This window comes from Takifugu flavidus, chromosome 15 (assembly GCF_003711565.1).
Source record: "Takifugu flavidus isolate HTHZ2018 chromosome 15, ASM371156v2, whole genome shotgun sequence".
In the NCBI taxonomy this organism is placed as follows: domain Eukaryota; kingdom Metazoa; phylum Chordata; class Actinopteri; order Tetraodontiformes; family Tetraodontidae; genus Takifugu; species Takifugu flavidus.
This window is the reverse complement of record NC_079534.1, coordinates 13,556,633-13,580,414: the sequence shown is the minus strand read 5'-3', so window position 1 is coordinate 13,580,414 and position 23,782 is coordinate 13,556,633. Positions and strand designations below refer to the sequence as shown.

Below are 23,782 nucleotides of genomic sequence, written 5' to 3'. Positions count from 1 at the left end.
CAGACTGACAAATATACAAGAGCAAAGGTCATTTTCTTTTGTTCCTGACCAGAAAGGAGCTTAAGAAGATGAATGAGACAAAGTAGCAGTAAGCAAAGTCAGTGCCGCAGCCTCCCTCGTGGTCCGGAGACAAGGTGAGGGGAGCGATGGAGGGGTCCGGCTCGCACTCCTGACCCGACAGACATGAAAGCATAATCTCCTGCCAGGACTCTCCCGTGGCACTCCTGGTCGTTCAGACACGGACAATCACATGGCTGACATCCACACGGGGGAATAAAAAGAGTCTAGATGATGCTTTGATAATCGCACCTGAAGAGAAGCATCAGCGCGCTGAAAAACGTCTTAAAGTTGTTGTGCTGATTGATGTGACTCTCGTCATCCAGCTTGATGTTCCCAAACACCTGCAGAAAACAAGCAGGTTCCCTTAAATGTGACCCTTTTTCAGAACTCCATTCATCTCCGCCTGGTTTAGGTGCTCACCTGCATTCCAATGATGGCGAATATGAAGAAAAGCATGGCGATCAGGAGGCAGACATAAGGAAGAGCCTGCAGGAGAAGAAAGCAACAATAAAACTCACCATTACGCCCAAACATCTTGTTTTGAGATGAAATAGGTTTTATTTGAGAGGCTCAAAAGGAGGAGAGAGGAGACCTTGAAGGACTGCACAAAGGTCCACAGCAGGATGCGGATGGTGTAGCCCTGCCGCAGCAGCTTGATCAACCTGGCTGTTCGGAAGAGCTTCAGGAAACTCATGTTGATGGTGTTCACCGACTGGGAAGGAGGGGCAGACAGAAGAGAGATGGGATGTTAAAGACAGATGGAGAACATCTTCGCATGGCTTTAGTTGTGTGTGGAGGCAGCCACGGCAACACAAACACGCCTTTGTTTTTCCTTTCACTTTGGGTCACGGCGCCTTGGCAGCCGCTCACCTGTAAATCCACGATTATCTCGCTGATGCTGCCAAGAACAGTGATGAAATCGAAGATATTCCAAGTGTCTCGAAAGTAGTTCTGTAGGTGTGAAAGCAAAAACATGGAATCGTTTATCGGAGACGGACCGCCGAAATCAGGCGACGCGTTTGATACTCCCCACGAGGCCGAACGCCAGGATCTTCAGGATGCACTCCAAGGAGAAGAGGACCGTGAAGGCCGTGTTCAGGTGTTTCAGGACGGTGTCGTACGCCGTCGGTGCTGAATAGTACTGAAGCGCGAGACGACAGCGTCACCATCCGCGGCTGGCGCCGTCATTTAGAGGTCAGTGATCTTTACCTTCATCATGAGGACCACCGTGTTGAGAGCGATCATGACGAGCACCGTGTACTCGAAGGAGGGCGACGCCACGAAGTGCCACAGCCTGTACTGGAGGGTTTGTCTGTTTTGGGGCATGTAGCGCGTCATGGGTTTGGCGCTGATGGTGAAGTCGATGCAAGCCCTCTGGTGGAGAGAAAGAGAGGTTGGCGATCTTTACCCATCGGACCGCGCTCGTGATGAACAGCTCCGCACCTCGTTCTTCTCCAGACTGCACTCGTGGATCATCTTGTCGCCCTGCTCCTGGAACGTGATGATGATCAACGCCACGAAGATGTTGACGAAAAAGAAGGGGAAGACCACGAAATACACCACGTAGAAAGCGGACATCTCCATCCGGTTCCCTCGACTCGGGCCCATGTCCTCCTCCGTGACGTCGGTGGAGTGCTGCAGGACCCTGGCGGGAGACAGGAGTCGGGTCAAAACGGGCTGAGGTGATCCAGAGCGGAGGATCAGGGACGACGCTCACTGAGGCCACCCCTCTCCCGTGGAGATGGTGAAGAGGGTGAGGAGAGCCCAGCCCACGTTGTCATAGTGAAACTCGTGTCTCCGCCACTCCCTCCTCTTCACCTCCTTCTTGTCTCTGGTGTAGTCAATGTAGAAGCCTCTGAGGGACACAAGAGCCGTATCGCACCGTTTTTAAAATCGAAACTGTTTATCGTTATTATTTGTGTCTTGTATCTGCTTGGCCCGGGGGGACTCACTGGCATTCCTTCTCTGACTTCATGGAGCCGTCGGTGCAGTAGAAGAACTTCCCCTTGAAGAGCTGCACGGCGATGACGGCAAAGATGAACATGAAGAGCTGGTACACGATGAGGATGTTGAAGACGTTCTTTAAAGACGTGACCACGCAGTCGAAAACCGCCTGTAGAGACGACAGATGAGGAGCAAAGCTGTCAGAAAAGGATCGAAAAAGCCAGATATCAAACACAAGCCAGGAGAGTCTGAGGGCACCTTGAGCTTAGGAAGCCTCTTGATGGTTTTAAGAGGCCGTAGAACTCTCAGAACTCTGAGAGACTTGATTGTCTTGATGTCTCGACCTTTGTTGTTTCTGTGGACGTTGAGACGCAGTTAGACAGTTGCACGTGCAAACAAAATCACTTTCACAGACAACACGGACGGGGTTAAAACAGTGAGAAAGGGAAACTTAAAGTATAAATGTGAACAAAACACAAATAGTGCGGCGCCCAGCAGGTGAGATAAAATGAGGATAACACACCTGTATACATGTACAGGAAAGTTGGTGGCGGGAAAACAGACGGCAAAAAGTGAATGTGTCCCTTTTATAAGAGCACAGGACACACTATGGTGGCTCTTAAGGGACAAAATTACATTTTCCATCACAGAGGTTGTTGGGGTCGATAAATCAGCACTAAAATTTAAAAAGTTAAAAATGTTAATACATATTCTGAAGATTTTGTGTCCTTTGTTTATCAAAGATCACCTGTTGGGCGTCCTTTTGGTGACACTTTTTTTTTTTTACACACACACACACACACACACACACACAACAAAAGCAGAATAACACCGGACACACAAAGTGGAGAAAAAAGAAATGAAGAAAACCTATGGGAGACATTTACACCGAGTGTGGCTGAAAGTTTTACCCCATCACATTCCTGGAAAGCCCCAACAGTGACAAAATCCACAGGAACAACAGAGAAAAGAAGCGGCGGCATAAAGAGAAACACACAGTGAGATAACAGCTATATTCACAACAGAGAAATTAACAGAGACTACAGTCCTCCGTGGGGCAACACGCTCCATAGAGGATCTTTGTCGGCCTCAGTCATGACAGTCGCATGAGCCGTTCCTGTCGGGCGGCTGCAGGAGCTGCCTGCAGTGAAGGTCTTCGCTAACAATACTGCATGTTGGGAAAACAAGTTGCTGCAATGACTCAGCGTTAGTCACCAGCGAGCGACTTCTCGTGACTCACGTTAGAGCGAAGGCAATCAGAGCTCCCACCACCACGATGAAATCCAGGAGGTTCCACATGTCTCGGAAATAGGAGCCGTCGTGAAGAATGAGACCCTGGTCGATCATCTGGGGGGGGCAAACAAGCGCCCACACATTCAATCCACGGGTCCCTGAATTCACCTGGGTTAGGTCAAACTCTTTACGGAAGTTTTAAAGTCACGCACCTTGATGATCATTTCAAAGGTGAACACTCCAGTGAAGACATAATCAAAATAGCGCAGGACCTGGAGAACAGGAAGAGCTGTTAAAAATAGTTCTTCTCACAGATTTTATTGGATGAACAGGGGAAGATTATCCTTGTTTTTTATTTAAATCTCACCTTGTTTCTGTCTGAGTTGGTACACACGGGGTCCTCGGCAGCCAGGGCGATGCTGCTCGCCACGATCACCAGCAGGATGGTCATCTCAAAGTAGCGCATGGTGACAATGTAGTGACAAATCCTCCTGATTCTGCAGACGCACACGCAAAAGAGGATGCGACAACTGAGCGTTGGAACGAAACATGGTGGGAGCATCTTACGGGTTGGAGGCCTTGAAGATGAACATGCTGTCTGGAGCTGGAGCCGCGCGCTTGGGAGGGGTGCAGGGTTCCTCCTCTTCGGTGTCCTCCTCCTTTTCAGGGTCGTACGCCTCCAGCTCATTTGTGTTCACTGAAACACAATGAGGGCCTGTGATGCTGATGCAAGGCGACCGCGCACGTGCCGAGAGGCCGTGATGCTACCTGACATGGGCGCCAGCTCCAGCAGGGGCTGGGTGGTCATTTCAATGGCGACGCCGCCCTCCTGGTTGGACGCGTGCCGTTTGATGGAGGCTTTGCTGCTCTCGGACTCCAGAGCCCTCATGTTGAACTCTGTGGCCTCTAATGCGGGCTCCACGGGGATGCTTTGGGAAGAGGGGTCATGAGCGCTGCCATCCTGCTCAGACCAGGTACAGTCCAGCAGCGGATCACACTGGGGGGGCTCAGGAATGTCAGCGCCCGGGATGGATATCCTGGAAAAGAGATATACAGTAGCAACTCATACGCTGAGCAGATACATGTGTTAAAAGCTCTCAGCTCTTGCGTAACAGCGCTCCTAATGGAGGCACCATTCAGGTGGGCACTTTAGCAGGAAAGGACAATGAGAAGAAACGGTCGGACGGCTGAACGGTGCCGTAGCCTCACTCTACTAATCACTCTGCCAATATCCTCTTAACTTTGTTGAAACCAGTGAAGAAGAAGTGTTATTCAGCAAAAGGGACCTTTTTGAGGGAAACCCTGATAACTCACCTGCTACAGTCCTCTCCGACTTCTGCGTATGGATTGGCGATGCAGGTTCCGCAGTCGTCCTGGGCTTCCTCGCCCTCCAGTTTCTCTCTCTCCTCTCTTTCTTCCTTCTCTTCTCTCTCGTCCAGCACTCTCTTCTCCTGGCTGAGTGACCTTCTCATTTGCTGCACCTCCTGGGGCGTCTGGGCGAAGTCCAGGCTCTTTGCTTCAGGCCGTGCTTCGCGGTGCCGGTGGCGTCTGTGGCGCGCCCCCTCCTCCGGGCCTTGGTTGGGTCTGAATTTACGGGCGATCCTGTGTCCCCCCCCACCGGTGGTCCGGTGGTTCACTCCCGATTTCTCTTCACCCAGATTGACGAGGGGCTCGGCCTCCGGAGGCTCCGGGATGGGGATGGAGATGGACATCGGTGGTTCGGGGAGGGGCATTCCCACGGACATTGGCGACTCGGGCAAATGAGCCGGACTGGCCCCTGGAGACAGGGTGGTAGCGTGGTGGGTGGCGCTTGGAGTTTCAGCGGTGTCCTCTGTGGGACTTGCAAACAGCTCTTCTCTGCTCGCCATCTGGCGTCGTTTGCGCAGCTGGTTGGCCCTCTGCTCCCACACCGACATGTTGACCTTCCGCCTCCTCTCACGCCGGTTAGCGAAGGTGCTGGGGCCCCTGAGGGGTGGCTCGTCCGGGGGTGCCTCTTGCTCATCTGGAAAGGTTGGCCGGCCTCGGTGGATCGCCCGTTTCCTGTACAGGTAGGGTCTTCTCCTCCCACTGAGGACCACAACAAACTCCACTCAGGTGAGGGCAGCAACAATCTCAGAGTTGTAAAGGGTAATCAAGGGGGTCAACTTAGATTAAAAACCACCAAAACATAAAATAACGTCCAGGACGATTTTAGAGTTGCAAGGAAAAGAAGGAAATAAAACTTTTCTGTGAATTAAAACGCATCCAAGCATCCAACAACTGAAAACAACTAAAGATACCTGAGAGGAGGAGGAGGAGGGTCCAAACCAACAAAAAAAGAGAGAAAAACAAAAACCACCACAACAAAGAAAAGTAAGGTGCAGGGTTTCCGAACCAATAGCATAACATTCAGAAACATTCTCAGTAGCTGTGTTGAAAAACCACTCCAGGAAGACATTCTCTGAGGGAGATACATACAGTCATACTTACTGATGTTCAGACTCTTGTTGTCCGTGTGATCAATGAGTGATGATTTGAAAACAAGACATTAGTGTTTTACAACGTACACAGAACATCTGCTGTGACAAAGCACAAGATATGAAAATGCAGGTAAATATTATCCCCCACTTCCTCCAGATACTTTGGTCGATGTCGCCTAACAGTCATAGAAACGGGACGGTGTGATGGGCCCACATCAAGATCCACGGCCACGAGGTGCAACACATACAGGACTAACATTCAAATATGTGACGAGTAAATGATACATTCAGGGTCGACATTCAGGAGCGATTACAGGTCAATATATAGTGTCTGTTGGGATTCAATCGGTCTCTAGGCGCTTTATAGGAACCCAGAAGAAACCGTGTGCGGCACCAGGCTCGTATGGGGGGGGACCCTCTTGCTGATGGAAAACTGGATAAAGGAGGGGGGGCACCAGGGAGTTTGTGGCCTCAGGGAAAAACCAGCTCATCTCAGCTCGTCCGTCTTAGCTTTAGGATGCGAAGCTTCCTTGTTTAAGGAGGAACCTTCTGTTCCTGATTCACACTGCGGAAAACCTCATTGTTCCGAACATGCGAGATGAGCTGGGTGGGTCAGTGATTCCAGGTCACCTCCAAGGTGAAACCACGCACATTGAGTTACCTTCCTAAGAACCGAAGCTTGCAAGGTGAGAGGAAAAATAGCGTCCAGAAAATAAAATAAGTCCGGTTCTTTCTGAATCCAACGCTGATTCCAAACACCTTGTTAAATGTGTTAATGTAAGCTTAGCAGGATCTGTGAACATATTAAACCTGTTCACCTATAGGGGCTTCAGGACCAGGTCTATCCAGTATAAAGTTCCAGTGCTACAGCACTGCTGTGGCCAGTCAAATCCTGATACGCTCCAAAAGAGGCCTTCTCCCATCAGAGTGATGAATGGAGATATTCCCTCTGAAGACCTTCTGCTCTCTGCATGGCTTACTGGATCATTAGAGAGCTACCAGGTCGGCACGAGGAGCAGGAAATGAGAGACACAGAAGTCTCGGGCCGTGATAATAACAGGACAACGGCGACTGGGTGATTATAGTTTCAGGAGAGCTGCAGCGTCCGTCTGCGAGGGGTCGTGCTTATGTCATCGATGCCTTGGTGAGACACAGACGTGCCCTCCCAACAGTCACCACGCAGCTGAAGGAACATGTTCTCAGGGAGGCCGTGTGTGGAAATATTCTTAGTATTCAACCTTCCTCTATTTGAGCAGGAGGGGACCTCCGCTGTAGCTCGTCACATCTGCATTTGTCACAATGAGATCTGATCTGAGAAACAGTCACGATTACTGAAGAACCTTCTAGACGTCTCATCCTAGAACATTGTGTTGCCGTGTGCTGGATCTGAACTTACTCGGATATCAGGCCATCCCTGCCTCTGGCATATCTCTGGTTAAAGAACTCCTCTTCCTCCTCTTCGTCCTGATGGAAACATAAACGACACTAAATGAACAGGTATCAAACGGCAGACCTGGTTCTGAAATCAGTACAGACGCACCTTTGTCAGTTCTTGTGCATTGGCCAGATTATCCACGGCGATGGCCAAGAAGACGTTCAGCAGCGTGTCTGTCGTCAGTCGGTTCAGAACAAACACGCCAAGCTGACCTTCAGGCATCCCGCTAAATATCTATAACACTGTCAAACAACTTGATTCTAAAAAAAACCCGTTTTTACACTGAGGTTGGAATCATTTCTGAACTACATATTGAATATCTGAACATTTATGCACCGATTTTAAACCCCTCGGCGCTCAAAAGGATACAGTTTCCAAACAGGGTCAGCACTATGAAGTATATCGACGACCACATGCCGTACTGGACCCCGCCCTGGGAGCGAATCCCATCATACATCACCTCGTTCCAGTCCTCGCCCGTCAAGATCTGCAGGAGACCGCGCGCAACGTGTCGCGGGGCCGTTATTTTCATCGTGCTTGATTAAAGCGAACATTTGCCAAAAGCCATCTGAGGATATGTCGCGCAAAAAGCGGCAGCGGCATCTGGAATTACGGCGAAAACGCCGTTTCGCAGAGCCGCTGGTCGTGGAGCAGAGCGGATGCGGATTTGCTCACATTTCACTCGTCTGATATTCATGTGCACATATGTGTGCGAGGATGTGTGGGACGATAACAGAGGCGGTATGGGGCGGGGGGGTGGAGAGCGAGTGAGCAGAGTTGTTTAATCTGCGCCTGGGGTGAGATGTATCCCAGGGTGCAATGTGTCATGTAGAGCAGGCAGAAGGAGGGGGGGGGGGGGGTGAATCTGTGGGAGCCAAACCTGAAACACTGTCATGATGGCAGCTGGAAAAGTGTCAAAGTTGGTGGGAGTGTAATCTTCAAAGATGAACCTAGAGGGAAGACAGATCGAAAGCAGGGTCAGATGTGACCATGGAGGAAGAGCAGGAGGAGGACGCAGAGCTATTTACATCCCCGCATCTCATTTTCGTCTCCGTTTCAAAACCGCAGCGAGATCAGATGTTTGGACGAGAGGACGCGTGGACGTCTGGGTGTCTGTACTCACCGTCCACCGAAAAGCTGCATCCCCAACAGGGCGAAGACCACGGTGAAGAGGAAGAGGAGGAACAGAAGGCTGATGATGGACTTCATGGAGCTCATGAGAGACACGACCAGGTTCCTGAGAGAGGCCCAGTATCTGGCAAGAGGAAACCAGATCAGCACAGAGACAGCCGACCGTACGAGACGCCGTTCCCCGTGTAACCCGAACTCACTTGGTGATCTTGAAGATTCTGAGAAGTCTCAGCGCCCTCAGAACGCTGATCCCAAACGATATGCCAGGCCTGAAGAAACCCCAGACCACCTCAAAGATGCTCCCAACAATGACCTACAAACAAGCCAAACAAGCTAAACTCCACGAAACCTGAGGACGTTCCTGTCATTAAAGAACCTGGGATTAAAGACCGAGAGCAGTGAAGCAGCTTCGCTCATGGGATGTCCGTAGCGATCTTTGATCTTTGATCTTTGAAGGAGGTCCTTACCCCACAGTCAAAGCAGTTGAAGGAAGAGTGGAAATAGAGGCGAAACCCCAGGCCGTAGATCTTCAAAAACATCTCAGCCAGAAACAAACCCAGGAACACAAACTCTGCATAGTCTGAAGGAGAGGACGACAGAGTTAAACCGGTGGCGATGGTCACGACGTGAGCGAGAGCACCCGAGGAATCAACCGGAAAACCCACACAGGAAGATGGTCAGCCAGTCGGGCTGGTTGTGGTGGACGATGGCCACGCAGATGGTGTTGAGGGCAACCAGACTGAGCACCATCAGGTAGAAGGTGTCTGTCTTCACCATGCGGCGGATGGAGATCCGTAACATGCGCTCTTTGCGCCGCAGGTAGGCGGCGGGGCCACGGCGCCCGCTGCGGAAGTTCATTCTGGATCGGGACATGCCTGGGACGGGCAGGACGGGAGGAAGGTTGAAGGCGGAAGAGGGAAAAGACCCGAAAATGTAAAAGGCTCTGGACTCACTGGCTGTAGACGTGTCGGTGAACTTCTCGTTGCCTGGCGCTCCTCTCCGGGCGCCAGTCTTCTTGCTCGCCCTCTTCAGCACTGAAAAGGATCCACAAAGACTTCAGGTGGCCAACATCACCAGCTGCCTTTATGAGGGGACGTATTCAACAGAGCTGCTGCTCCTAATGTTGGATTTATTTCTCCAGTTTCTGCAGTTTGATTTCATGCAGACTAAAGAAAAATCGGTATAATGACGACGCAATAGCAACATAATAATAAAAACAACAATCATCAGCATCATAATATGTGTTAGAAGTATGATTTGTTGATCATCTCACATAATGAGCTGCATAAAATAAGATTCCCTTCACCAATGAACTTGTAAAACCAGCATTGCTGCTGTTGCTATGGTTACCTGCAGCCTTCAAACTGTACAGCGCATGTAGAGGTGTTTACAGTGTTGACAAGAACAGGATCTCCATGTACAGGTGAGGAAAACACTCATCCGCTGAGGCGGAGTATTTGCTATAATTAAGGCATATTGAAACTGATCCTGGTTATGGGATGTAGACGTGTGTCAGACGGGTGTGATCTTAACTTACAGCCAGAGTTTTTATTCTCCTCTGCGAGCATGACCTCCTCTGTAAAACAACAAGTTGGAAATATACAGTCAGAGCTCGGATTAGGATGTCTGCTAACAGTTACAGGAACTGGTGCCAAACTCTCTGAAGTGTGTGTGTGTGTGTGTGTGTGTGTGTGTGTGTGTGTGTGTGTGTGGGGCCAATGTGACCTTCTTCATGGAAAAAGCTCTTATTCTCTCTTATATTTTTCCAATCTCGCTCTCTACCCACACTCACCTACAACCATGCAAACACTGCATCTCTCTCTCTCTCTCTCTTACACACACGCACACACGCACACATACATACACAATTTAAGGTAGTGATTCAGTATCACCCCTTCTCTCTTTCTGCTTGCGTGGGAGAGTAGCAATGTCGATTGCTATTACAGCACACTGTGGATGTGCGTGTGTGTGTGTGTGTGTGTGTGTGCTACTTCACAGATCTCTTCAGCATGTTCCCACAAATTATGTGATATATGTCAGCGGCAGAATGAAAGTAGCTACATTTCATTTTCCAAAAGGACCAAATACTTCTGTACGACATGAGTAGTTGTCTCGTTTACCAACCAAAGGTGCGAAACATTAGAAAAGAACTCTTTACTAGGCAAGAGGCAGGAATATAACCGTCCCATCAGAGGACGCACAGAACACTCACTCACACTCCCAGAGTCCCAACCAGACATGATGTGTAAGACTCTTAGAGGAAGTGGAGCGTCCACTCTAAGAACCCAGAACCTTCCGCGCGACACAGCTGGTGCCTTTGCTTCTTAACAGTTGAACCAAGCCCCCATTAAGAGGGTGTGGAAGTGTGAGTTGTGAGGACTCAGGTGTGTGTCTGCTGCCCAGTACCTGCCCTGTCTATCCAGGCTCGGTAGCCGTTCAGCTCTCGCTCCACCTGCTGCTGGCGCCGAAGCTTCATGAAGGCCCGCCGGTTCTCCACCCGCTCTCTCTCCTTAGCGAATTCTCTGAAGACGGGAGCGTTAAAATCTGACATCAAGAGAACGCAGCTCAAAGACGGAAGCGTAAAAGAGGGGGGCACTCACCCCGACAGGACACCCAGCACCAGGTTTAGCACGAAGAAGGAGCCGATAATGATGAGCGGGATGAAGTACATCCAGTTCCAGGTGGTACCCAAGGCATCGTTGGTCTGAAAACACCACATTTCATCACTACAACCCGGCTGGGACGGTTGGATTGAGCAGGACTAAACGGCCGCTCACGTTGTAGAGCACAGCCGTCCATCCCTCCATGGTGATGCACTGGAAGACGGTGAGGACGGCAAACAGGATGTTGTCGAACTGCGTGATGCCGTCGTTGGGCCCGATCCAGGTGTCTCTGCATTCGTACTTCTCAGGACACTTCCTCACTCCGCAGGCAAAGGCCAACTCTGACGAGTCCACCGTCTCGTTGTCTACAGCAGGAGAGGACACACAGGAACTCATCGAGTCTAATAAAACTATTTTCATTATTTTATTTCAAGTACAAACTCCGACAATAACATGTGGTCACTGAAGCTGTCCTAAACTGATCTTCTTATCACCACATTTGATGCGTGTTTACGATCCTCTTAAATACATCCCATGTTTCAGAAACAAGAGGAAATATTAGAATCCAGCCCGTCCCCGTCATTTAAAAGATGCCGTCAGACAAACAGAGTTCATTCCAGCTGAAGCCGCTAAGCTAATGCGCCGTTAGCGTTATTGTCTGTGTAGTTACCAACGTTATTTTTTCAGACAGCTTCAGTCTGTGATCAATTTCTCTGGCGTTCTAATTTTCCGCTGCGTTGTTTCCTCTGTTTAATTGCTTGTGAACTTGTTGACTAAGGACCAAATTAGCAGTTAACTGCCATCTAATCAAAGTCGCAGCTTCTCCTACATGTAAAAATCGAACCTCCTGATGTGCACCTTCCTCCCGCGTGATGTTTAGCTGGTGGCACCTGTTTTGGCCTTTTTCAGCCATTCTAAAACTAGGATACGCTGCGGCGCAGCGGCCTTAAAGGGAGTAAGAGGAGCTGGTGCTCTTAGCCGTGACTGAAATCATCTGGGACACACCTTCCGCCCACATCACAGCGGCGTCGGGCTGCGTTGGAGATGCAGCCGCGCTCACAAAAGCACGGAGAAAAACTGCCTTTATGTTTAGTCTTCAATGCTGTCTGGTCTTTGTCTTCCAGGAAAATACATCTTAAATTTGCACAGATATTTCAGTCCAGCAGTGCGAGGGATTCTGACATTGGATATTTACTTTTCTTACCTGCTTAAATTGTGTAGCTGTAGGAAATTATGGGATTAAAAATAACCACTTCCCGGTGCATCTTTTTGCTTTTTAGTCCACTGCAGCCTTTTCTTGTACAGTGACAGTAAATACGGGTGTGAGGCAACAGAGTGGATGTTGACTAATTATGCAGCAGCAGAATAACAACAATAATAATGTCCCCGTCCCCCCCCTTCCCTGTGTTTTCCCGTTCTCCCAGGTGCAGCACGGTACCTGAGTGGCGCATTAACGGGGAGGAGAGGAGGCGTCCCTCTCCTCCACATGACAGCAGCATCAGCAGCAGATGTTGTTCCTCATCAGTTCAGCTGTGCTGTTTGAACCCGAAGGTCTCCGGACGCCCTCGTCTCCTGGTGGTTCGGTCCGGTGGACCTCATTCTGAACCCCCTAATTCAACCGTTAGCTGGGGCTAATTTGAGTTACTAAGTAAATAATCATTTCTTTTGGAATGTTTGGGTTTGGTTTCCTTTCTGATACGTTACTGGTCAAGATTAATTAATTACTGTTCAGTGGGGGAACTAAGTCAACCTTGAACCCGGTGCCAGAAAGGGTGGTCAGGTCACAAGTGCTCTGACGGTTGGGGCAGGATTGTGTGTGGCGTTGGTTTACCCTGGATGTCGTCAGACGGCAGGCAGGTTTGATGAAGCTTCCCGCTGTAGAACTCCAGGCCGATGATGGCAAACATGAGGATGGCGAAGAACAAAAGGAGGCCGATCTGAAGCAGCGGGATCATGGCCTTCATGATGGACTTCAGCACAATCTGCAGGCCTTGAAAGATACAACGAGATGAGCGCCGTTGGTTCGTCTGTGTTTGAAGCCGTCGCATTTTTCTACCTAACTAAAACTGTCTTTAAAATCTGCCAGAAGGAACAATCACAAGTGATCTGCAGCAGCTTTATGGAGGATTCAGAAACAGACTCACTGGGGATCCCAGAGACCAGCTTGAGGGGTCTCAGCACTCGCACGGCCCTCAGGGTCCGAAGGTCAACTGGGATGTTCATATGAGCGCCGGCGGTGGCCAAGATCCTGATAACACAAGCACACATTTGATTCAGCGCCCCGTGTGACCGAGTTCATTTTATCCGAGGCGAGACACACGTCATTATTTCCCCTTTATTTTTAATGCAGCAGTTTAACTAATCGCTATGACGACGACCTGAAAAGGACAGACAGATCTGGGCTAATACTGAAAATGCAACAGGGACACATAAAAACCATCCATCCAGCGGCTCCGTTTGGTGCCAAGACTCCCTTTCTGGTGAGACAGATGTGTTGTATTGTGCACTTTGTCAAATCTAATTTTAAAAAGTAAGAGACCGACGACAAAAGGATGGATCTCAAGGATGGATCTCAAGGACAGTGGCAGCTATGAGTCACTTGGGAGCAAAAGAGCCTTAACATCACACAGCTGCAGCAGCAGCAGGACGCCACCCTACTGAAGATCCAGTTAGTGCTGCAGACTTTTAATAGAGACAAAGAACAAGCAGCCCCACACACCTGCCAGGCAACTCTACTCACGTCTGCCCACGCACACGCTGATATCCCTCCACCTACACGCAAACACTGGAAAAGAGCAGCGGCGGCGAACCGGCACGCCGCGGAATCATCGCAGAATCAGAGCTGACAGCTGCTAACTCGGCTTCACGTGTGGCCTCGTCATTAGCGGTTTCGCCTGGTTTGTTGGGAGGAAAACTTCCATCTTCCACCTTCTAATCTTTCGTGCTACACAAATAAATGGGTAATATAGGGGTGTTTGCATATGTGTGTGTGTGTGAGTGTGTGAGAGCGGGAAACATGGAAGAAGCTCAAGTGGAAGCCCACGCAGAATCGCTCCTGTAAGCAGTGGGAGGAGGAGAGGCTGAATGAAGGAGTGAATGAGCGAGGCCACGCTGTCCTCCCCTCAGTGTTCATGCTAACTCACGTGCACGCACGACTGTCGCGGGGTCAGGCGGTCAGTAACGGGCACTTTAAACCAAACGTCCAACAAACCTCTGGTTTTAAACCAGTCTGACGTCTCCTCCCAGTCCAGAGCACCGACCAGTTGGTCACGAGGAGCTGAGACACGCGATGTTCCTGAAGGCATCTTAGCTGAAGATCAGCTGACTCTACCTGCTGCCCGAATAAGGAGTCACAGTTCCAACAAATGAGGCAGAAAAAGGGACCCTTCATCAGCAGCTTTTAAGCAAATCTCTTTCTTTTTAGCAACACTCGACCATTTTATAAAAATGAATGGTTCCAGTGAAACAGGTCATTTGTTCAAATGTGCAAAAAGAAGTCCTATTTCGTCATGATTTGCAGTAATTCCCCTACACGGAAATCTGCTGTTAAACCACGCGTTGCCACGGTGACACGACTGTCAGCAACACTTTGAATGGCCTAAACGACCTCGTATCTGACCGTAACCCACTAGGTCCCTCAACAACATCCAAAATATTGCCGCCATTGCCTCATCCTGCACGTTTTACTTGACTTAAAGGGTTCTTTTGGATTTTTAATTGAAACGCTGTTGCAGGGAATTGTAGCAAAACGGACTCTGGAGAGGCTGAGATCATTACACGTGCAGAATGCGGCGTCTCCCACACACCTCCACCTACACCGAGAACACACACACACACACACAACCTGCAGTAATCAGCAGCATCACGTTGCTCACCATTTCACACTGCTCTGCATATGGTAATGGGCAGTTGACTCAACACAGCGCATCAACAAATTAATGGCCTTGAATTAAATTTGATGCTGCCATTACCTGCATGTAGGCCCAAATGGGCTTTTATCCGCTGCTGGTCGGGGAAGCTGGCTGCATGTTTTCCCACAACCCACCTGGGACTGGGGGCTGTTGTTTGTTCTGGAGGGGGTGTGGATGAGTCCTTCCACTGGACACATTATCATAAAGCAATACGTTTAAATAGTGCCCCAATATACAGGCCTTCACAGCACCATCCGGCTCCCTGCAGGTGAGTTATCGGTGTTTTCACCCTTAAAATCCACTGGTTTACGACCTGGCACCACTGAGGACGCCGCGCTTGCATTGATTCGATGTGGCGTGCACGTGCACGCGCAAACATTCGCTGAGATTGATGAAATTAACATTAAAAGCTACAGATGCAAACTGCTTTGGTGTGGAAGAGCAGAAACACAAGAATGGCTCGTGCGTGCGCGCGCATGTGCGTGCGTGTGTTTCTATCTTTGTAGCAGATGGATAATGAATCACTCTCAACTCCCACCCAGTCATATTATTCATCCTGTCTAAAGAGCATCAATTTTAGAGTGTCGCTCTGTGAGAGGAGCAGGAAAATGTGGCATCTCTCAAGGATCCAGACAGTCAGACGTGAATGTGGTTCAGGCTCAGCGGGAGCGCCGACGTGAGACGCGTCTGAACTCATTTAACGACAAGAGGGCGACAGCCAAAGTCTGCACGCGGAGCTGTGAAAACGGAGTCAGCGGGGACAGATTTCCCTGCTAATCAAAGCATCAAATCCACCTGCGCCGCAGGACACAAGTGACCGTTTTCGGGATCCCAGTGAATCCAATTGGTTTTCTGGGGGAGGTTGTTCTCGCTGCAGCCCTTGTTGCTACACACTCTTCACTCAGATTAAGCATTTTAATTGAGTTCACTGTCCCAGCAGATTCGCTTCTAGCAAACCATTAATATGAAATGGAATTAATGCCGCCAGTGCTGGCCCAGTGGCCTCCTTTTGATTCCCAACTGTCCTCCGTGACACATGTGTGTTTTCTTTTAAGTCTGACTTACTTGTAGTATGTGTGTGTGTGTGTGTGTGTGTGAGTGAGTGAGAGCAAAGCGGGGTGTGTGTTGCCCAGAAAATGTGTCAGATGCTTCGCAGTAAAGCAGGTCGGCGGCCAGCTGCGCGTGGAGGCGCCGGACAACTTTTTAGCATTTTCAGATTCTCCTGCCAGCGTTTAAATATGTTAGCGACCGCGCTAAGTTCAACAGGACAGTCAAAGCTGCTGCAGTGGCGCGAGGCTGAGCTCAACAGGTTTAAATCTCAATTAATAGCCGCGTTCGTGTTCGTAACTCGCTCCGACATCCCTGAATCACATCCAGCCGTTACGCAACTTTCACCGACGGCCTTTAAGGTGACCTCCTACGCATAATCTTTCTCTTTTTTAGCAACACTCAACCCTTTTAATTTAATGGTTCTGCTGAAACAGGTCGTTTGCTCAGACGTGGGAAAATCGGCTTGTTCAGTTCTGATTCGCAGCATTTCCGCTACGCTAAACTCACTAGGTCGCCACGGCGACAGCACCGTCAGGAACGCTCTGAAAGGCCTAAACCTCGACCTCATGTTTGACCTTAAATCTCTGAGTCCCTGCGGAACATCAGGCAGGGAGTGACCTCGAACACCTCGGTGCCATCGCCTGTACACAGAAGAGAGGGAAGCTGCTTTCTCAATACCAACAGTCACTTTTTAAGCTAATGAGCAGCAAAATCGTGCCTCATTTTTAAGTAAAGAACAAATTAAATCAAATCAAATCAATCTTTATTTATATAGCGTCTTTTACAATCAAAATTGTTTCAAGGCGCTTTCCAGAATCCCAGGGCCTGACCCCAGACAAGCAACAGTGGCAGGAAAAACTCCCCTTTAACAGGAAGAAACCTTGAGCAGGACCAGGCTCATGTAGGGGGACCCTCCTGCTGATGGGGGGGGGGGGGGGGGGGGGGGGGGGGGGGGGGGGGGAGGAGAGGAGAGGAGAGGAGAGGGAGGGGAGGGGAGAGGAGAGGAGAGGAGACTATTTATACAGTGGGTCAGCGGGGCCGGAGGTCGTCACACAGACCAGGTTTCAGTCCTGTTTCAGCAGCTGCATTTTTAAATCCACTGACGACGATTAACGTGGTTGATGGATGAGTTTCAAAGTCCGAACTTGTTAGCAGCAGGACTTTGTTCCGCTAACCGGGCTGTAAACAGGATGCCCGTGTGTCTTATATAAGAGGCGGAGAGGAGAGCAGGAGACAGAAATACGGACAGGCAGAGGAATAAAATATACGGAGAGGAATAAGGATGTGGGAGTCAGGTTGAAATGAGATGTCAGCACGCCAACAGCATCCTCCCTGGATCCTGCACCTCGCTGGGAGCAGGAAGCAACTGGCAGCACTTGGTTTAGCAAAGCTCCATCTGAGGCCGCACAGAGTCCCATTGTGGTTCCCTGGGTCCGTCCTCTTTCCTCCCCCTGGTTTCCATTCTGCTTTTTCCATCCCTCCATCCCTCCATCCCTCCATTCTTTCCATGCTTTTGCATAAGCTGCATTCAGATGTAATTCACAGAGGTCCTGGGGGCGAGCCGAGGCAGGTTTTAGACTCAACTGCCAATCCACTTATCCACCCACCTCCTGCCTGACTGTGTCACGGCAGCGCGCTCCTGCCGCTGTCGCCCTGCTTCCATGGGCAGCTTCCTGCTGTTTAAGTGGACGTGTTCAAGTCCCATCAGTCAGGTTCAAGTCCCATCAGACCTGTGAGCCCCGACACAAGGAGCAGCGCATGGTGAGACCCAGGGCTGCATCCATCATCCATCCATCAATTATCCATCCATCATCCATTTCCCCTTTCATCCCTCCCCTTCCTCTACCCATCCCTTCCTACCTCCATCTATCCTCCCTCCTCCCTCCTCCTCCCACCTCCCTCCCTCCCTCCCTTCCTTCCCTCCTCTATCCCTCCCCTCTACCCATCCCTTCCTCCCTCCATCTATCCCCTCTTCCTTCCCTCTATCTATCCCTCCTCTCTATCCTACTACCATCCCCTTCCCTACCTCCATCTATCCTCCTCCCCTCCCTCCTCCTCCCTCCCTTCCTTCTCCCTCCTCTACCCCCTCCCTTCCTCCCTCCATCTATCCCTTCTCCCTCCCCCTCTCCCTCTACCATCCCTCCTCCCTCTCCCTCCCTCCTTCCTCCTCCCTCCCTTCCTTCATCCCTCCCTCTACCCATCTCTTCCTCCCTCCCATCTACTCCCTCCTACCCTCCTCCCTCCCCTCTCTACCCATCCCTCCCTCCCTCCTCCCTCCATCCCTCCTCTACCCTCTCTTCCTCCCTCCCTCCTCCCTCCATGAGAATAAAGGTGACCTGAAACGTTGGCCCTTGCTGCTTTGCTGACTTTCACCCAACGTCTCCTCAACGTCGGCCACCTGCTGTTGGTGTTTCACAGGTGTGACACAGCCGACAGTTAACAGGAAATAGTTATGGGATGTTCATTTCAGACGGGTGTAAACGGTACAACATCACAATCAAACCCACACAGTGCACTAACTAGGGTGTTTCCATTTGTAGGGCTATCTGTTGATGTTCACTCAAGGCATCCCATAATGCCTCATGATGCTGCCTAACCAAACAATATATCCCATCGCAAAGACACTCGGTGTTCAGACTGAGACAAACTCAAGCATGATGGGGGTTCACGTTTTAAAACCCCTGTGTTGGTGACAACAGAGACACAGAGGTCACACACTGGGTCAGAGGTCAGAGGTCAGGTTACACGCGTAGAAAGAACCGTTTGTACCAATCTGAAGGATCAAACTAAAGTCTGTCTGAGGAACTCGTGTGTCAATAAGCCCTGAAATAGAGTGAGATGAAGTTCGATGACAGAAGAGGCTGGTGGTACAGGTAAAAACACCTGTGTTAACCAGTCACTGAGACCTGCCGAGGTTACTCACCCGCTGAGCACCACGATGAAGTCCATGACGTTCCAGCCGTTCCTCAGGTAAGAACCTTTATGGAAAACAAAACCAAGCGCCACCAGTTTGATTCCCGCCTCGAAGCAGAAGATGCCGATGAAGTACGGCTCCGTCTTCTCCTGTGGGGCCAAAGCAGAGCACACATTGATGTACACACACACACACACACACACACACGCGTGCACGTCATGTCAGTAAGAATGTTGTTGATGCAGATTCAACAGTTTTATCTGTGCGTTAGTCGAAGATTGGCTGTGGAAATTAGCATGTGCGGTTAGCATTTAGCTGATGTAGCGTAGCTACAGCCTAATAAACTAACATGAAGTATAGTTTAGTGCAGGATTGTCTGTGAAGAACATGCAGGCAGAGCTCCGTTCTCACCAGTCTCTTGGCCATGGGGGTCTTATCCTCCCCGGGCAGGTGCTGCTCCAGAGCCAGGACCACACAGTTGGCTGTGATGGTGGCCAGGATCATGTACTCAAACGGTGTAAAGGCCAGAATGTTAAGGAAAAGCACTTTCAATGTATAATTTATCCGAGTTTTGTCGAGCGTTTGTTTAAAACAACAGAGAAATTACAAGTGGTTCTGCGCAAAGCGAACCGGGCGGAGTGATTGATGGGTGATTGAAGTGTTGGTGAATTACGGCTCGGTTCAAATTCTCTGGGACTGGATGCAATCTGTTAGAGGGATTTCAGTATCCATGGCAACCTGCTTTTAAAAGTGCATTTCATGAAGAGATAAAGGAAAAAAATTACAGGTTAGAGAGAGAAAGAGCGATCCTAACAGGTTCAAGCACACAATCTGAGGCTGAAACGGCGCCGAACAGGTGAACCGAGCTGCTTCCTGCTTTATGGGAGGTTTCAAACATTCGTGACACCATAAATTACAGATGTTTGCACATCTGCAGCGGCCGTGCACGCTCACCAGGACTCATTTGCACATCTGACAGCGCGCTCCTCTTGGATTAAAGGACGCCTGAAGAGGCCATGAATTCAACTCCAACTGTACCTCTCGATTACATCACTAATCACAGCCTAATTAAGGCTCAGTTACAGATTTAAAAACCACGTGAAACTGCCCCCCCCCCTCGTGACCCCTTACACACTGCGTCTGGCCCTACACACGTATGTCCTGTGGCTCTGGGTGCTCCCCTGAGGTCGCTGCTTCCTGTTATTAATTTTCCTGTGTTGGGAGAAACGGGACCACTGACTCACAGAGGAGCTTCTGCGGGGGGGGGGGGGGCAGTGGCAGCGCCGTCGGGGACACCAGTGACTCATGTTGGCAAGTCCGAGCTGCCACTGACAGCAGCTAAAGTGGGAAATGCTAAATCTCGCCCAGTCTTACACCTGAGATCGGGAATTCTTTTCCGCTCTGACACCTGCAGACTGGTTTCAACACACACTTGCAGGCCCGTTCCGCTCATAAATCATCTCCTCCGACTTTTAAAGGTGCGGGATCGCGTCTCTTAGGCAACGACTCTAAGTTAAAAGCAACCTGTCCCGCAAGTTAATACATGTAATTGGTGATTTCATTAGCATAAAGCGTGTTTGAGTGTTTCTGTTCCTCCTGACAACAGTATGCAGTTTTCAGCCTCACCCCCACTCCTGGGGTGTCGCCTCTGCAGGCTTCTGGGACGTTCAAGGGTCCCGGACAGCTTCTGCTGGGCTCGTCTCCCTCACCCTTGGGCGGGATCACCAGAATGGAAAGCAGGATTTCAGTGCTTTAGTGCGCTGAAGATCCAAAGCTTCTAAAACTGCTGTGGACACACCCTGCAGGCACACGCTCACTGGTGTCTCACATCGTCCACATATGGGTCCCCGCGTCCAGCAGCAATGGACCCGGCGGATCCGGTTTGTCACAAACTGCGGATCCGTTTCAGACACATTGAGGTCACGTTCAAAGAGATAAAGCAGAAAATTCTGCGAAAGAATTCCGACTTTTCCCCTAAAACTCTGTGATTCCAAGCTCGTGTGACTCTGTTTGGCACTTGTGAGCTCAGAACTTGGGAACTACGTGTGCAGAATCGGGGTCTGGCCCAGTCAGTACTCATGTCATGTGCCGCTCCTCCAGCCCACGAAGCATCTCAGCACTACTGGCCAGCTCTCTCCCACACTCTGCCTCTGTGATACTGCTGCATCACTGCGCTGCCGGTGGCCAGTTTAGTCTTGACCACTAGCCCCACTCCCACACGCCGCTCAGAGCCTGCGGTTAGATAACAGCGGGAAACTGGCACGCGGCTCCGAAGGGAGGGCGTAAGACCGAAGAGGCGGTGGGTAGATATGGCAACTGGGTGATGTCAAAATATGTACACAAGTTAGCATTCTCCCTGCTTGGGGTAAATAGAGATAAATACATGGCCTAACAGGAGCTTGATGCGCCTGTAATTACTGGATCGTTCACACTGTTGCCTGCGCCCGCTCACATGCGCAGGGGCGGTTGGCAGGAAGCTCGCGCGGCAATCTTCATCAGATATGCTCAAGTCCATGAGAGAAGCGCTTGGCTGCAGCAGAAGTGCTGCCTGCACGCTCAAGTTGAACTGACACCTACTCGTGGCCCGGTTCATATTCCAATGAGCACCAAGGCAGCAGAAATGTGCCCACATGCCACCCCCACAGTGAGCAAAGCGCCTTCTAATGATCACCACATGCTAACTTTCTGTCTTCTGCCAGCATCGAGCACATGGATGGATAAAAGCAGGGTGCTAATCAGGATGGAAGTGGCTTAATTCATCAGATATCTGCTTTAAAATGTGTCAAATGGAAACAGAATGCACGCTGACAGCACCTATCAGAGGGTATAAAGATACATTTCTAACAAGCACTGTTAATTCTCCCCAAACGTACAAGTTAAACAGGAATGCAGTGTGTGTTAAATCAAGGATATGGCCACTCGATGATTCGCCGTGCGTATTTCCTGATGATGTTGTCCTCTGCGAATATAAAGAGCGACCTGTTGACGGTGAGGCAGTTCTGTCGGTGGGGTACTGGGTTATACAGAGCCATGGTCCGGGCCCTCTGCGCCTTGGCTTGCTTCATGGAAGCCGTCAGTCCCGCCGCGTCCTGTGCGTCCCCGCCGCCTTCCGCGTCTCCATCTCCGGACTCCACCGTCCCGAGCGCGGGCTCGTCTCCAAACCGAGCCATTCTAGCAGAGAGGTGAGCAGAGCGCCCGCTTTTTTTAAAACAAAAAAAGGTTTATATTTCAGGAGGACTTCCACTAACGACCCAGAAGGTAAAGGGATCCACCTGAGGTCCACTGACAGCGTTTCGAGTGCAGCGAATTCCCCTTAAAAAGTTGCAATTTTGCGCCACTCCATGTCAGCGAGAGCGGAAAAGCGTCACACTAAACATCTGGAATCGGTCTAAAAAGCTCTAATAACGCTCAAGTGTGTGGTTTTGAAAGCGCTCTGGCTGTCTCAGCTGTTTCCGTCAGTTCTGACCAACTTTCTCTGTGTCGGATCTCTAAACGCGTGCAGCGGAGGGAGGGAGGGAGGGAGGGGGGATCGATCCACCGAGTTTAGATCTGCTAGTTTTCTCTCCGCACTTGAGCACGCTTCGACCCGTCAAACCCGCCTGGACGCGGCGACCTCTCCGTAAAAGTCTCCGCAAACTTTGCGCATCTTCCGGACGGAATCTCTCCGCACGCCCGAACGCGAAAAGTGACGCGCGTTCCGATCCAAACGCGGCGAGTGAGCCGCTGGGAGATCTTACAAACCATCCGCAAAGATCCCGCAGCCCGGGGCGCATGAGCGCCGCCAGGCTCCTCCCACCGCCAACATCACGATGCCGAGTTCCTGAATTCATCTGAATGAAAGCGGATGAGAGGAGGGAGATGTATGTTGTTACCATGGCAATCGGGGCTTGCTTAAGATGGAAAAGACATTTTTTTCCCTTTGCTCTATACAATAGAATGTGTAGGTATGTGGTTCTAAAAGGATTCAATACAGATCCGGACGACAAGTGGGTGCAGAGGCAAAATAAAAGAGTGTGAAAATACATTTAACACCGATACTAGTGGGAGGGGAAATAAATAAAGTGCACAGAGCATCGACCGTGTGGGTGATTTACACCAACCGTTCCCTCATTCAAGCCCTTCTGATGGCAGACAGGCTTTGTTGGGCTTTTCATTAATGGACTCAGACCTAAAACGTTTACAAACTAGGCCGCGGTGCTAATATTGGAGGAAAGGGGAGTAAAAATAGAGCGTGAAATAGATCTTAGGGCTGCGAGAGGGGAGGATGGGGAGGAGAGAGCCAGGTTTTCCCACCCGGCGCCACAAGCGAGACCTCGTCAGGCGCTCTCGCCCCATCTGCTGCCCCCCTCTCCACCCCCCAACTGTGTCCAGGAGATGACCACTTCAGCCCCCCTCACCCAGGGTGACGGTGTTAGCCCCTCCCAGTGCACCGGAAGGGTGCGCTGGCCTGTTGCGCGAGGTAATTAGCGCGTCTGGTGTTAAACATGAAGGAAAAGACACCAAATTAAAAGGAAAAACTCTTAAAGGTGGTGATTTAAAAAAAAAAGAAGGCCGGGCGCGCTTCTTATGTTTTCCAACAACAATATTTGTCCATCTCTGCAAACAGCACACACTCCCCCCATCCCTGCGTCTCTCCTTGCTGTTGTTTCCATAGCGACGAGCCTCTCCAGTCACTCGCTCCGATCGCTTTCTGCCAACAAAAGCCTCGTTGCGCAGAGGAGCAGACCTGTTTCTACTGTTTATCCCGGCACGCGCACGGGGACGCGCGCGAGGTCACGGGACGCCCTCGGCCCCGTCACCGACGCGCCACGCACGGTTTGAAACGGCGTTTGCGCTCTTCGCTGCCCACTCGCACCCTTCCAAAAATAGCAGCCCCGTGTTGCGGACAGGCAGGATCTCCTCCAGATCTCCTTCAGATCACTTGAGTCGCGCGTGCGGGCGAACTTTAAATGAGATGAACTTTCAAAGAAAGGGTTAAAAGCGTCTTTCGGCCGGCGGGAGATGCTGGGCCGCAGGTGACGCGCTAAGACGCTAATGGGCGC

The 23,782-nt window shown here is 50.6% G+C and overlaps 1 protein-coding gene across 4 annotated transcripts in view; it reads right to left on the bottom strand.

The window, feature by feature from the left end:
- The window catches only part of LOC130538527 (voltage-dependent R-type calcium channel subunit alpha-1E-like), a 33,555-nt gene that overhangs the window by 6,007 nt on the left and 3,766 nt on the right, over positions 1-23,782 (bottom strand). For 2 of the 4 annotated variants that reach the window (XM_057056186.1, XM_057056188.1), the window contains exons 3-37: positions 21,655-21,911; positions 19,152-19,258; positions 18,750-18,889; positions 13,010-13,113; positions 12,697-12,855; positions 11,040-11,230; positions 10,863-10,966; positions 10,669-10,784; positions 9,800-9,838; positions 9,216-9,296; positions 8,928-9,137; positions 8,730-8,842; positions 8,463-8,575; positions 8,255-8,386; positions 8,012-8,081; positions 7,501-7,618; positions 7,237-7,304; positions 7,093-7,160; positions 4,552-5,304; positions 4,006-4,274; positions 3,805-3,934; positions 3,605-3,734; positions 3,450-3,509; positions 3,245-3,351; positions 2,263-2,359; positions 2,013-2,173; positions 1,778-1,915; positions 1,504-1,705; positions 1,270-1,434; positions 1,094-1,201; positions 931-1,011; positions 653-772; positions 481-546; positions 310-401; positions 50-224 (exon numbers count right to left, since the gene is read on the bottom strand). In XM_057056186.1, the coding sequence (XP_056912166.1) occupies positions 50-224; positions 310-401; positions 481-546; positions 653-772; positions 931-1,011; positions 1,094-1,201; positions 1,270-1,434; positions 1,504-1,705; positions 1,778-1,915; positions 2,013-2,173; positions 2,263-2,359; positions 3,245-3,351; positions 3,450-3,509; positions 3,605-3,734; positions 3,805-3,934; positions 4,006-4,274; positions 4,552-5,304; positions 7,093-7,160; positions 7,237-7,304; positions 7,501-7,618; positions 8,012-8,081; positions 8,255-8,386; positions 8,463-8,575; positions 8,730-8,842; positions 8,928-9,137; positions 9,216-9,296; positions 9,800-9,838; positions 10,669-10,784; positions 10,863-10,966; positions 11,040-11,230; positions 12,697-12,855; positions 13,010-13,113; positions 18,750-18,889; positions 19,152-19,258; positions 21,655-21,911 (5,044 nt within the window). Of the gene's footprint in view, positions 1-49; positions 225-309; positions 402-480; positions 547-652; positions 773-930; positions 1,018-1,091; positions 1,202-1,269; positions 1,435-1,503; positions 1,706-1,777; positions 1,916-2,012; positions 2,174-2,262; positions 2,360-3,244; positions 3,352-3,449; positions 3,510-3,604; positions 3,735-3,804; positions 3,935-4,005; positions 4,275-4,551; positions 5,305-7,092; positions 7,161-7,236; positions 7,305-7,500; positions 7,619-8,011; positions 8,082-8,254; positions 8,387-8,462; positions 8,576-8,729; positions 8,843-8,927; positions 9,138-9,215; positions 9,297-9,799; positions 9,839-10,668; positions 10,785-10,862; positions 10,967-11,039; positions 11,231-12,696; positions 12,856-13,009; positions 13,114-18,749; positions 18,890-19,151; positions 19,259-21,654; positions 22,512-23,782 lie in introns of those variants that run through there. The other 2 variants (XM_057056185.1, XM_057056187.1) reach the window with 2 other exon arrangements.